At 35.2% G+C, this 15047-nt stretch overlaps 1 protein-coding gene across 4 annotated transcripts in view; it reads right to left on the minus strand.

Moving 5' to 3' along the window:
- The window catches only part of FAM13B (family with sequence similarity 13 member B), an 86847-nt gene that overhangs the window by 49059 nt on the left and 22741 nt on the right, over window positions 1–15047 (minus strand). For 2 of the 4 annotated variants that reach the window (XM_082651699.1, XM_082651697.1), the window contains exons 5-8: window positions 13754–13931; window positions 13302–13443; window positions 7452–7547; window positions 5479–5639 (exon numbers count right to left, since the gene is read on the minus strand). In XM_082651699.1, coding sequence (XP_082507825.1) covers window positions 5479–5639; window positions 7452–7547; window positions 13302–13443; window positions 13754–13931 — 577 coding nt within the window. The remainder of the gene's footprint in view (window positions 1–5478; window positions 5640–7451; window positions 7548–13301; window positions 13444–13753; window positions 13932–15047) is intronic. The other 2 variants (XM_082651700.1, XM_082651698.1) reach the window with 1 other exon arrangement.

Raw genomic sequence — 15047 nt, forward strand, 5'->3', positions numbered from 1 at the left:
TGCAAACCAATTTGCCTCAACTAAGAGCTCTTTCTTAATCACTACACCTTTCCTGCATCACACCTAAAATCGAACCATCATAAGCTAATGAACTCACCAAAATGAAGCCCTAGCATCAACAGTACATAAAAGATAGTATCAAATTCTTCATTCTTTCTAAATTCCAAGTTTTAGCAAGGCATTAAATTAGAAGCACAACTTTAAATGAACTTTATAATAATGTCAGTGAGCTGGTTTTTTATTTGTAGTTCTGGAAGCAATATAAATTAAAAATTAACTAACCTCAAGCCAAAATAAACCTTTCCAATACAGCCTAGGAAAAAGACTGAAAAGCAGAGGGAAAATAAAGAACTCTTTCAGAACTCTTCAATCTCCCTTTAAATTTTTAAAAGGTAAAGATTCCCCTAACATTTGTATATGTAAATAAGGCCAAATACTAGATAAACATGTGAACATAAAGCAATAATTTTTCATCTACAGATACAAGGCACTTTAGAAGCAAGCTTGAGATTTCCAAGAACTTCATGGATAAGACTGAGCCTCAGAAGCAACCAAAACTTCTGCCTTTTATGCACCCTAGGCTACGCACACTCTAAATCCCACCATTTTTTCCACTCAACTCAGCTCAAATCTTAACAACATATGGTTAATGGCAAACAACGTACAGAAATAACAGATGTATAAATAAGTCAATCAATACAACTCATACATGAATATTTAAACCACTGGTTCTCAAAGGGTGTTCCATGAAACAAAAGATCAAAACTGTTTTCATAACACTTGCTTTTTTCACTGTGCTGATATTTGATGATACAAAATCAATGGTAGAAAAAGATTCCTTGGCGTCTTAGCATAAGTCCAGGCAAGTGGTATCAAACTATACCATGGCCATTGCATTCTTCATCACTACCCAGTTGTGATCTTTTTAAAAAGGGAGCCAATCCTTGATGAAGAATACATATTATTAATTTTATCTCAGCCCTTGAGTATACTTCTTTTTAATATTTGGTGTGACAAATAGGAAGTACACACAAAGCAACTCTGCTGCACAGCTTAGTACAATGCTTGTCTTGTTTGAGTTGAGAAATGAACTTTTACCATGGAATACCCATTTTTACTTGAAAGACTGACTGACAGACTATGGTTATTCCAACTTGAATATCTGGAAGAAATTTTCTCAAAAATGAGCAAGACTAACAGTACTGATAAAATTTGGGATTTCAAGCAAAAATTAGAATTCTGGAAAACCTGTATCCTCTACCATAAAAGCTCAATAGCATCCCAATACTTAAAGATATTTTGACACAATCAATAATGATATTAAAGAATATACATTTTGATATTATATAACAGAATATATCACTATTTGGAAGCTCTGAATAACTCAGTAAGGCAGTATTTTCCAAATAACCAATATACCATATCACAAAATTAAGCATGGCTAAAAGATTCTCTCAAAGTACAAAACAGACTCACGGATCAGAGTACGAAAAATTCAGATATGCTTTCAGGTTCCACATTACAAATAACCTTTAAGAAACTACCACTTACCAAGTTTTGGTGTATTGTCAAAGAAGAATATCCACAATTATCTGAAAAGGCTATAAAAATTCTCTACCTTTTTCCAACTACATACTTGTGTAATGCTAGACTGTCTTCACATTACTTCAACCAAAATAACATATGGCAACACATTAAATGCAAAAGAAAATGTGAGAATCTAGCTACCATCTTTTAAGCCAGACATTAAAGAGATTTGTACAAATGTAAAACAATGCCACTAAAAAACTTCTCACTAAAAATTTTTGAGAGATTCTGGAAAAGTTACTTTTGATTAAAAAATTTTACATTAACATGTAATGAGTTCATTACTACTTTAAAAAATTTCTCAGTTTTGGTTCCTAATAGAGTAAACACCAATAGCTATAACCCACAGTAACAAAAGTTCTTTGTAGTCCTCAAATTAAACCAAAAAGTTCGAGAATCGATGAATTAAAACTATAGAGGAGGAGAAATCTACCAACAAAAAAACCTGTTAGATCATAAATAGCTGTATTTCAGCTACAAATACTAAGCGTCTTCCAAAGTACAACTCAACAAAGAACGCTCCCAGCAGTTTAAATATGCTGCTTTAATTTATAATGTGGTAAATAACCAGAGGTATAAAATCAACATAACAAAAGTCTTCGGAGTCCTCAATAATTTGTAAGAGTATAACATTTGAGACCAAAATGTTTGAGAACTGCTAAACTGTCACTTAATGTTTATTTCCCTTAGGTTTCTAATATATCTTCCCACAGAAATACAAAGTAGGCTACCTAATAATTCCGTAAAATGTTTGCGAACAACCTGAAAGAAAAACTCAAAGAGACAAAACATTAAGTTAGCAAAAGTTCAATCTCTAGTTTCATGTAATACAGTATCCACTAATTCCCTAAAATGAATTTATTAAGCACTCCCTATTTTCTAGACCCTGTGCATTCTAGGATATGTCTCCCCTACCTTTCTTTCATCAAAGGTGGATATCAAAGAATGTATTTTTTACCTTTATGCAACCAATCAGCCAAAATTAAAATAAAACGTTAATGTATAAATATTAACTGAAATTTACAGATATCAACACTAAATCTAGAAGAGCACTGTGACATACACATCTATTTTTGTTGCCTCATATCCCTATCCTTTTCTTTTGGTATTAGCCCCATTTTTCTATGGCAAACTAGCTCCTCCCTCCATCCAATGCTCTTGGTACATGCATAAATTACAATGACCCAGCTCTACCCTGGTCAGGAATGGGCACATGACCCAATTTAGGCCAGACCTTCTCCTCTGCTACCCCACAGGAATCTGGTCTTGAGCAGAATGACAGATGAAAAGAAGTAATTGGAAACCTCACAGCAACAGCCACATGCTGAAGAGATTCTTCCATGACCCTCTGTTACTAAATTCTCCAAAGCTGCCATGTTCTTCTCTCTGCTTTTCCTTTCAACTCTGGGACCTATCCAGCATTCTTCTAATAAATTACCTTTTTTCTTTCCATTAACCAAGATCTGTTTCTACAACTTTCAATTAAGGAATCCTGATTACCACCAATCTCTAATGATTCCATCTAAAAATGACTGTGTTTGGGACTCCCCTGGTGGCACAGTGGTTGAGAATCTGCCTGCCAATGCAGGGGACACAGGTTCGAGCTCTGGTCTGGGAAGATCCCACATGCCACGGAGCAACTAAGCCCATGCGCCACAACTACTGAGTCTGCACTCTAGAGCCTGTGAGCCACAACTACTGAGCCCTGCATGCCTAGAGCCTGAGCTCTGCAACAAGAGAAGCCACCACAACAAAGAGTATCCCCCACTAGCCCAACTTGAGAAAGCCGTGTGCAGCAATGAAGACCCAAAAACAAAGACCCAATGCAGCCAAAAATAAATTTAAAAATTAAAAAAAAAAAAAAATGATTGTGTTGGAGGGAAGGAGGATCCTCTACAAAGCTAGACAGATGATCAAAAAGAAGAAACTATTGTAATCATGCGTTTGAAACAATATTTAACCTTGCTGGTAATTAAATATATAAAAATAGTTAATGAATTTGCTCTCTAAATCAGCACTATCCAAAAGAAATTTTTACAATGATAGAATTGCTCTATATCTGCATTGTCCAATATGGTAACCACAAATCATATATGGCTATACTGAGCACTTGAAATGTGGCTAGTACAACTGTGGAAGTGATTTTTTTTTTTAAATAAACTTATTTATTTATTTGGGGCTGCATTGGGTCTTTGTTGCTGCATGGGCTTTCTCTAGCTGCAGTGAGCGGGGGCTCGTTGTGGTGCACAGGCTTCTCATTGTGGTTGCTTCTCTTGTTGCAGAGCATGGGCTCTAGGTGCACAGGCTTTAGTAGTTGTGGCTCGCAGGCTCTAGAGCGTAGGCTCAGTAGTTGTTGCGCACGGGCTTAGTTGCTCCGTGGCATGTGGGATCTTCCTTGACCAGGGATCGAACCAGTGTCCCCTGCACTGGCAGGCGGATTCTTAACCACTGCGCCACCAGTGAAGTCCCTGGAAGTGATTTTTAAATTTTATTTAATTTTAATTGTTTTAAGTTTAAATTTAAATAGCTACATGTAGCTAGCTAATGGTTACCTTATTGGAGGGCATAACTCTATAAATTAACAAAATAAAGAACACCAATTTAAATCTATTGTTTTCAAGTGCTCAAGAAAATATTGCTAATGGTAATGCAAAATGGGCCAAGTCTTTTAAGTAGTCTGGAAATACTTATCAAAAGCCATAGAAAAATTTACTCTTTGAGCCTAATAAATTTATGTAAGTCAAAAGAAGGAAAAAAGGACCCAAGAACAAAGGTTGTATAGTAGTATAGCAATGACAAGGTAGCTGGAATAACTCAAAGTTCAGAAAAAAGAATGACAGTAAATATATAATTAAGATACAGTTAAATAATTTAACATATAGCTTATAAATATTGTAATATATAACTAAAATATAGTAAAGTATGTCATGTAAACATAGAAAAGCACAAACAAAAAGCTAAATCGGGGCGAAAGAGTGAATAAACTTGTTAATATACCATAACTATAATCACGTCTGAAGAAACTATACATAATATAAAAATCTAGAGGGCCGCAGAGAAATGTAATAGTTGTATTTAGAAGTATACATTTTAAACTACTTTATAATTTTTCTAAATGACACTGAATAGTTCTTCCCTTAAATTACTACTTATTTTAAAATGACATTTTGCTGTCTGACTCTTAAATTATTTCCTCTGCTTTTTTAACCACCGTTCTGTTGAACACAAATTTAATGAAAAATATCTAGTGGCCTAAACAAATAACTGTCCCCCTAGTTAGAAAACCATGGAGCTTTACAGAAAAGTAAGGACAGAATTCAGCAAACCTAGAGCTACCTACGGAGAGTTCTTAAATTCTCTAATGCTTCCTAAACAGTGTCCAATAGTCCCAGCTATGTGCTAGGACAGTGCCTCCAGCTTACCACATTTACCAAGTTTACCCAGTATGCCCTATAAATATCACTTTATACATGGAAAGGATTGGAAAGCACTATCTTAAAGGATCACAGAGTCCTCTCTTTACAGCCTAGTTCAATCTAGTTCTAGACTAGGACCTGGAAATATAGTCAACTCAACCACTGTATCTTTCTCTAGCAATTCTACTTCCAAAGGTTCTGAAATTTTACCCAACCCAACTAATACACTAATAATACAAAAACAAATAAACTTTAAGAGGAAATATACATAAGAGGTTATATTTTTAAAGAAAGGTATAAATGCTAGTAACTGAAAACTCCTTAACAAGGTTGCTTCTTTAAAATTTTCTTATTGTTCTTTTTCATACAAACTAATCTTTCATATACCATTACAATCTGTGTGATTTAGTGCTTGAGTGAACTTACATCTAGAATGAAATGCTCAAAACTAAAGTCCTTTCAACTGAAATACTACCTTGTTGATGCTGTAACACTATTTGGTTCCAGGATGTTTTCAGTCATCCTTAACTGTACCACCTCTGGCATGTCATCTGATTTTTCTGCACCCTCTTCTGGAAGTTCTTCTGTATGTTCCAGCTTTTCATCTTCCTCTTCTTCCTCAGAAAGTTCATTAATCTATATAGATAGAATTAAATGAGAATTAAAATTTAATGAAACTGTTAACTGACATACTATTCTAAGAAAGACATAACTATTCTAAGAAAAACTTAAATACAACTCATTTTTCACTTCATTTCCTAGGACCAATTTCTCCTACAAAGTAAACAGCTGCCAACTTCTCCATATTAGAGTAAAATATCAAACCAAACATAACATTTTAAAGCAGGAAGTAACGATTACATTACTATATCACTAGGAATATGAATAAGACTGCAAACTATGAAAAAGTCTGCACGCTGTAGTTAATTAACATTAAGAAAGCTTCATTTTCTAACCAATCAGATTTGTAAACCTATCAGCTACAACAAAGACTTCAACTGATCTCTCCAATTTCCAAGTGCACTGAACAAGTGATTTTAATATAGAATAAGTGTGAAAAAAGAAGGGCACAGAAATTTTGCCTTACGGTCTTAACTATGCATTAGAAAATGACAGCTAACTTCTACATGATTCAGACTGAATTCTTCATGAAGAGACTGGACCTTACAACAAGAAAGAACTCACTGTTTTGACCATTAAGCACAACTCAAGGTTATAATTCTCTTTCTGGCAGGGGCTATAAAACATTTTCTATTATCAAATTGGCTACATAAGTAAACAATCACTCTAATAAAAAGACACAAATATCTGAGAACGAAAACCAATAAAATATTTTCAAATGAGAAACATTTGTTAAGCTATACCATAGAAGAAACTAGCCATAAATGGTCTTAACATTTTTTATAAATTAACACTAGTCATTAAAAACATTAAGCAGTAAATATGTACTTTTGTCCATCCTAGCCAAATGTGCTGGCAATACCCAGAATAAATTTACTGCTACATGTAACAGTGGTGTTTTTCCTATACACAGGCAAATACAGTTGCTAGAGGACTCTCAGAAATGAAAACTTCAACCAGAAGAAAGGTAATTACACTGTGATACTCTACCAATTCCTAATCAACGAGTACTGAAAATCATTAGCCTAAGTGGTTATTTACTGAGAGGTAAGATTTATACACAAAGGTGAAAATTTCAAATGATAGGTCAGTTTTTAAACAGGATCAAATGGAAAATTGCTCTCTTTCTCTATCTATGTATTTAATAAATTAGTGAAAATCAAGAATGTATTTAATTAATAGCTACCTGGTAATCCAAGCCAAAAAAAAAACTGGCAAGAAAATATCATTTTCAGGTTTGGGCGCAAGAGTAGAATATTAAAAAAAAAAAATTAAGATGGCTATTTAAACTGAGAATAGATGAATATTCAGTACACAAATATTTCGTAAAGAAGTACTGCAATTTTAACATGTTACATTACACATTTTAAAATCAGTTTATGCCTACAGTCAATAGCTCTTAGTAACTACAAAAGCTTTATACTCAATTATACTGAACATATTATATTCGATTCAATAAGCTTTATGTAAATTAATTGACATTCCCTAGTATTTTCACCAGAAACCATCAACTAAGATACGACATGAACAAAGTCTATGGCCTATGGATTTTTCTTCCCACCCCCACCTCCCATCCCCCCAGGCCTTCCAGTTTAACTTCCTGAAGTAAGAATTGACTAAATTGGTTTGGATAAGAGTAAAAATTATAAACTTATATAAAAATGCTCTCCCTCTCACCCCACACTTATCTTCAAAAATTCTTCTTGATCTTTTTCTTGTCAACTTGACCTTTTGCTTATCAACACTCTATTCTGTTCATAAATTATTCTGAACCTGCCCTATATATGCAGCTGCCTCAACTTACGGAAAACCCTCAGCCATACTTACATCTCTTCTTTCTTTGACTGCTGTAATTCCCTTCTCTAGGGCCTCGTGAAATGCCTGCTCTCCAGACTCCAGCTTGTGGAGAACGCTGCTACCTGCCTTCTCAAATGTATAAAGAAACATAATTATCACCTACATCTTCAAACCACTCTACTGGATTCGCAATCATTCAAGGATGCCATACAAAGAACCTATTCTCTAACTCTGGGTCATTTCTCAAACACTCCCTATTCAACATCTCCAGTCATCTCTCAAACTATTAAAAAAAAAAAATCTACTACCTTGAAAATGATCTAACGACCAAATACTTGCATTAATGGGATGAAACTCTAAAAGTAGAGAGTGCTAAATAAACTTTGCTTCCTTCGAGTATCAAAATCAGGGGAAAAATCAAAGCACTGCCATGATAGACCAGGTCTGCCTACCTTTTTAAATACGTGGATAACAAATTAGCAGCATTTAAGTTATGTCAACTTTAAAATACAACCAAATTGTGTTGAGTTTGAGATTTTACTTTCACTCAATATCTGATCAATTCAGCTTCACAAGTCAAATTTTGACTTGTGAAGTTATGAAATGTTTTAACTTGTGAAGTTATGAAGTAACGAAATCTGCTTTTAAAAATAATACTTTCAGAAATCTGTTCTTCTATTACTTGCAAGCCAGTTATAATTCAAAAAAGTAATAAAATAGATAAGAAAATAGTTACTGGCAATTAGCAACATGAGCCAAGGTAATTAATATACATCACTGTCTCTCAGGACTCACTGCACTACCATGTTTATTGAGAATATTCTGTTCAATATGCTAACATCCTCTTTTCTATTCACAGGCAAATCTGCAGAATTCAACATTATTTCCTGGTGTTAATTAACCACCATTCTATTTAATGTAAAGCACAATATATTTTAAGTCAGTTTTTGTAGTGCTTAAAAAATACAGAAATATAAATGCAATATATGTGAGATATGAATATATTTCAGTTTACATAAGGAAGCTGCAGGATAATACAAATATCAGAGAATTAAACCACAATGTAAAACATAATCAAGATATACCCTGAAGACTAGAGGAGTCAAGATATAAACATTAGATCAAATTGGCGTCATCAGTTTCTTACAAGTCAAATCATCTTGGAAAAGTAGAAAATGAATAACACAAACGTATGTATATTATTTCACTTTCAGCAGCCATTAATTTTATTAAAAAAAATAAACTGCTGAACTAAAATATAAAGGAAAGAAAGATGGCACACAGAATTCCCCAAAGATGGGATTTCTTATGGGTATCAAAAAGCATTAAAGGTTTAAGGCATATATATCTACTTGTCCTCTTCTTGTCATTTTCTTTTAAGCAAAAATACTTTTGAACAGCTATGTCAGTTCTTTATTTTAACCAAGTTTTTTAAGTCAGGTACTGTATATGATAGTTGGAAACCTTCAAAAAATATGCCAGAAGTTTCATGGATCACTGATTCAGGTTACAAATTCTACTCACTTGATTTACCTCACACACACACACACACACACACACACACACACACATTTGATTTCATCTTCATTTCATAAACTGTAAGTTACAATTTGGCATCTTTTACTGTTTTATTAAAAGTTTCTGATACTTGAGAGAGAAGAGAAGAAGGAAGGTAAGGAGGGAAGAAGAAAAAGAGGGAAGGAAAGTCAGACAAAGATAAAAATGCTTACATGAAGAAAATATAAAAAACTTAAGGAACTGACCTATAGTCAATTAATCCATGACAGAGACTTCCCCGGTAGTTCGGGGTAAAGAATTCACCTTCCATTGCAGGGGACACAGGTTCGATCCCTGGTAAGGGAACTAAGATCCCACATGCCACATGTGAACTAAGCCTGCACACCACAACTACTGAGCTCACATGCCTCAACTAGAGAGCCTGAGCACGCAAACTACAGAGCCCACATGCCCTGGAGCCTATGCGCCACAACTACAGAGTCCACATGCCCTGGAACCTGTGCGCCACAACTAGAGAAAGAAAACCCACACACCACAACTAGAGAGAAGCCCGCACGCCATAACAAAAGATCCCACATGCCACAACGAAGATCCCTGGTGCCGCAACCAAGGCCCGACACAGCCAAAAGAAACAAAAAAAAATCTATGACAAAGGAGGCAAGGCTATACAATGGAGAAAAGACAGTCTCTTCAATAAGTAGTGCTGAGAAAACTGGACAGCTACATGTAAAAGAATGAAATTAGAACATTCTCTAACACCACACACAAAAATAAACTCAAAATGCATTAAAGACCTAAATGTTAAGACCGGTACTATAAAACTCTTAGAGGAAAATATAGGCAGAACACTCTCTGACACAAATCGCAGCAGTATCTTTTTGGCTTCATCTCCTACAATAATGGAAATAAAACAAAAATAAATAAATGGGACCTAATTAAACTTAAACTTACCATAAACAAAACAAAAAGACAACCTTCAGAATAGGAGAAAATATTTACAACCAATGCAACCGACAAGGGATTAATTTCCAAACTATACAAACAGCTCATACAGTGCAATATCAAAAAAAAAAAAAAAAAACCAATGGGCAGAAGATCTAAATAGGCATTTCTCCAAAGAATACATACAGATGGCCAACAGGCACATGAAAAAATGCTCAACATCGCTAATTATTAGAGAAATGCAAATCAAAACCACAGTGAGGTATTACTTCACTGCAGTCAGAATGGCCATCATCAAAAAGTCTGCAAGAAATAAATGCTGGAGAAGGTGTGGAGAAAAAGGAACCCTCCTACAATGTTGGTGGGAATGTAAATTGGTACAGCCACTATGGAGAACAGTATGGAGGTTCCTTAAAAACTAAAAATAGTTACCATATGATCCAGCAGTCCCACTCTTGGGCATGTATCTGGAAAAGATGAAAACTCTAATTCGAAAAGATACATGCACCCTAATGTTCATAGCAGCACTATTTATAATAGCCAAAACATGGAAGCAATCTAAATGTCCATTGACAGATGAATGGATAAAGATGTGATAAGCACACACACACACACACACACACACAGAGGAATATTACTCAGCCATAAAAAAGAATGAAATAATGCCATTTGCAGCAACATGGATGGACTTGGAGATTATCATAAGTGAAGTAAGCCAGAGAAAAACAAGTATCATGTGATATCGCTTCTATGTAGAATCTTGAAAAAAAAAAGATACAAATGAATGTATTTACAAAACAGATATAGACGCACAGACACAGAAAACAAACTTATGGTTACCAATGAGGGGGGATGTGCAATAAATTAGGAGTTTGGGATTAACATGTACACACTACTATACATAAAATAGATAACCAACAAGGACCTACTGTATAGCACAGGGAACTATACTCAATATTTTGTAATGACCTATAAGGGAAAAGAATCTGAAAAAGAATAGCTACATAAATATATGTATAACTGAATCACTATGCTGTACATCTGAAACTAACACAATATTGTAAATCAACTATACTTCAATAAAAAACAAAACCAACCAACCAACCTAAGGAAGGTATAATCCCCAAATATTAAAAACACTTATCTATAAAAGTTCACAATAGTATAGAAACCCTTTTAAATAAAAGCTGGGCTACCCAGGAAATAAAACTCCTAATTCACAGAATCTGAGCCAACACCTATGAGAATGAATGAAAATCTGTATGATAAACTTTCAAGAGATGCTACTTTATAGTTTAAGAACAAATGAAGGGATGTAATCCACTGTCCATCAATAAATAGCATAACCATATAATTAATCATCTAAACCTGGATACATTTGAGTGAAAAGAGGAGCAACTAATAATTACATTAGAAAGCAAATATAAACTAGGACGGGCTTCCCTGGTGGCGCAGTGGTTGAGAGTCCGCCTGCCGATGCAGGGGACACAGGTTCAGGCCCCGGTCCGGGAAGATCCCACATGCCGCGGAGCGGCTGGGCCCGTGAGCCATGGCCGCTGAGCCTGCGCGTCCGGAGCCTATGCTCCGCAACAGGAGAGGCCACAACAGTGAGAGGCCTGCGTACCGCTAAAAAAAAACTAGGACTACTCTGAGAAAACCGGGATATACTATCACCTTTTCAAGTGGATACAGGTACTATGAATCAAATAAATTATATGTTACATCCATACAATAGGGAACTATACAGATGTTTAAAAAAACTAATATGTTCTCTACATTCCAATAAAACATCACCATGGGGCTTCCCTGGTGGCGCAGTGGTTGAGAGTCCGCCTGCCGATGCAGGGGACACGGGTTCGTGCCCCGGTCTGGGAAGATCCCACATACCGCGGAGTAGCTGGGCCCGTGAGCCATGGCCGCTGAGCCTGTGCTCCGCAACGGGAGAGGCCGCAACAGTGAGAGGCCCGCGTACCACAAAAAAAAAAAACAAAAAAAAAAAACTCACCATGATACACTGTTAACTGATTTTAAAAAATAAGGTGCAGAATAGTGTGTATGGTATGCTACTTTCCTGTTATAAAATACTTAGAGGAAATATCTACTTATATTTGCATAAAGAAATTCTGGAAAAACACATAAAAAAACAATGAGAGGAAGAGGGTGGGCATGGGTAAGAATAGGACATTTTACTGTGTATTTTACCTTGTTTATTTTTAACCAGGTGAATTATTAGTCATTAAAAAGAGGTAGCAGCCCCACCCCACACTCAAAATATAACATCAAGGTTTTAATATAAAAGTTTGCTTGACAAATCATTTCACATAAGCACAAAAGAAAAACCTCTAGATCTATATCACGAATTCTAAACCTGAGAAGTCTGAATTAATGTGGCTTTACAGTCACTTACAATTAGTCAGAATCAATATTATCACTTCTTATAAAGAAGAAATTAGGGGCTTCCCTGGTGGAGCAGTGGTTAAGAATCCGCCTGCCGATGCAGGGGACACAGGTTCGAGCCCTGGTCCGGGAAGATCCCACATGCTGCAGAGCAACTAAGCCCGTGCGCCACAACTACTGAGCCTGCACTCTAGAGCCCGTGTGCCACAACTACCGAAGCCCGCATGCCTAGAGCCCATGCTCTTCAACAAGAGAAGCCACCACAGTGAGAAGCCCACGCACCGCAAAGAAGAGTAGCCCCCGCTCGCCACAACTAGAGAAAGCCCGCGCGCAGCAACGAAGTCCCAACACAGCCAAAAATTAATTAATTAATTAATTTTAAAAAAGAAGAAACTAACTAGGATCCTTCTGCGGTCTCAACCATCAAGGCATAGCAGTAACAACAAAATATAATGTTGTTTGAGAAATGGGTTTAAATTCGAGAGTCACAAGATTTAAAACATTATCTGTAACCTAAACTATTACTCTTTTGATGCTTCCCATTAAGAACAATGTTTGCACTGCTATACTGACTTGGTACTTCAATCAAGAAAAACATTTTTAAGTTTCTGTCAACTTTGTATTCAACCTTTCTCTCTACCTTCTAATTCTCAACCTTTGCCTGCATTCCTCTATGCAAGCAGTTTCTTTGCAAAAACAAAAGCACACTATTCTTACAAAATAAACAATGCTTAATTTAACAGAAGAAAAACACAAAAACGTCCACAAAAGCTCTACCATACACTCTGGTTTCAATTACTTTTCCATATCCAAATTGACGACAAGAAGTTGTTCAGAAAAAAGATCACACTCATATACTACATGGATATATATCACCTATGATTACATATAATAATCAAGAAAATTACTTCCAATTTAGTACTTAAAAATTCCACCTAAGTTTGGGCCAAGCCCTTAAGAGCAAATTCTTTATAAAGCAAAAACAACAAAAACTCCCTCCAAGTATATTTTAAATATTCTCACCTGTTCAGTAATTGAACTCAAATCATTAGATGAAAAATCTTCCTCTTCATTCTCAAAAAACTCATAGTAATTTTCCAGAAGTCCAGCCATTATCCTGCTCACTATTTCTTGTTCTTTCAGATCTTCCACATCTGTGTAAATACTAAGAATAAAAGTCCAAACTGAATTTAGAGTTCTTAAATCAATCACAGGTAAAGTTTGAAGACAACCAATGAGTCACTTTATAGATCTGAGCGATTTATGCCATTATTCTGTGCCTCAGTTTTCCCATCTGTAAAGCCTACCTAACTTGTACCCTGTTCACAGAAATGCTGGAAGGATTAATCAGATCTACTATAAAAAATAATGGTTCATCAAGCAACCTATGACCCTTGGAAGACAGTACAATGATTCTATTTCACAAATATATATATATATTTTTTAATCAAACAAAAATTTGTGAAAAAACTTACTGGAAGACATCTGGACCAAAGACAGCAGCCAAAGAGTTTGCAGACCAAATTTCTTCATGATGTGATGCTACATTGGCTAAAAATCTACACAGAAACTTTAACAAACTGTAATTAACAGGTGGAAGCTGTTGCAAGAGGAACCTCAACTTTCTTCCAAATTCATCTTCGTTATTATAATCTACAAAACATAATGACGGGTTTCTTTAATGAAGTAAAAGCAAAGCTCAGATATTTTGCCAGGTTCACATTGTTACACCCATATAACCATTTTACTATAACAATTACAAAACCTCTTCACTTTCTCTACTAGAGGCCAAATGCCTTAGGGCTTTGCATTTCACTTATTAAGTGGAAGAATTTGAGAAGGTACACAACCCCTCAACTGTTGAAGGATGTTTTCCTCATCTATTACTCACTGGCCCCAATACTCTATTTTTTTAAATTCTCATCATACTGTCTCTTGCATGACCGTACCTGTGTTTCCAAATTAGTTTCAACTCTAAGAAGTCAAAATGCACTAGCCAATATCAGTCAACACCAACCACTAATAAGCAAAGATGAGAAGCAATTTAAACAGCTAATAGTATTAGAATGGAAGAAAAAACAAGGAAGGAACAGAATAAGAGACACACTTTCTTCTTTTAACATTCTGAAAAGAACAATTAATTTCAGCAATATCAACACAACTAAATAAGAACGAATTCCATTTCTAAGTTGTTTTTCTCCTCTAAGTTGACATTGTTTTCTGTTTACCAAGTGAATTTTCAACTACCAGAAGCTAGGCCCTGTGTTTAGGTCAGTGAGTTTTCATTAACAGAAATTAGGCCTGTATCAACTCCCTGACTGGTGAGGGCCCCACTTAGGAGAAGTAATTTCTCAGAGTTACCCTCAAAATAAAGTAATTTATTGCTCCAATAGAGAAAGTTAACCCAATTATATTTCATTCTTTATTTTTCTCGAGGTTCTTAAAATTAATTTAAAAATTAATTCTTGGGGGAAAAAAATTCTTGATAAAAGGTTATGATCATAATATTGGCCATCTCTGCAAAATAACACAACTCTAGGATGTTTACAGGAAAGGCTACAGTCACATGAGTTTTACTTAAAATTTAAAATGCAACCAATAAGAACTCTTCGATATTTCATAATATTACCAACTGCCCAGGTACTTTGACTTTATAATTGGTTGGAACAGTCCTTGAATTAATGTTTTTTAGATTACTGTGACTACAATTGGTGGAAATTTTTAACAACCTAAATTTAGCAGAAAAGAATTATTTAAGAAAAATCACGT

Source organism: Grampus griseus (assembly GCF_964374135.1).
Source record: "Grampus griseus genome assembly, chromosome: 3".
In the NCBI taxonomy this organism is placed as follows: domain Eukaryota; kingdom Metazoa; phylum Chordata; class Mammalia; order Artiodactyla; family Delphinidae; genus Grampus; species Grampus griseus.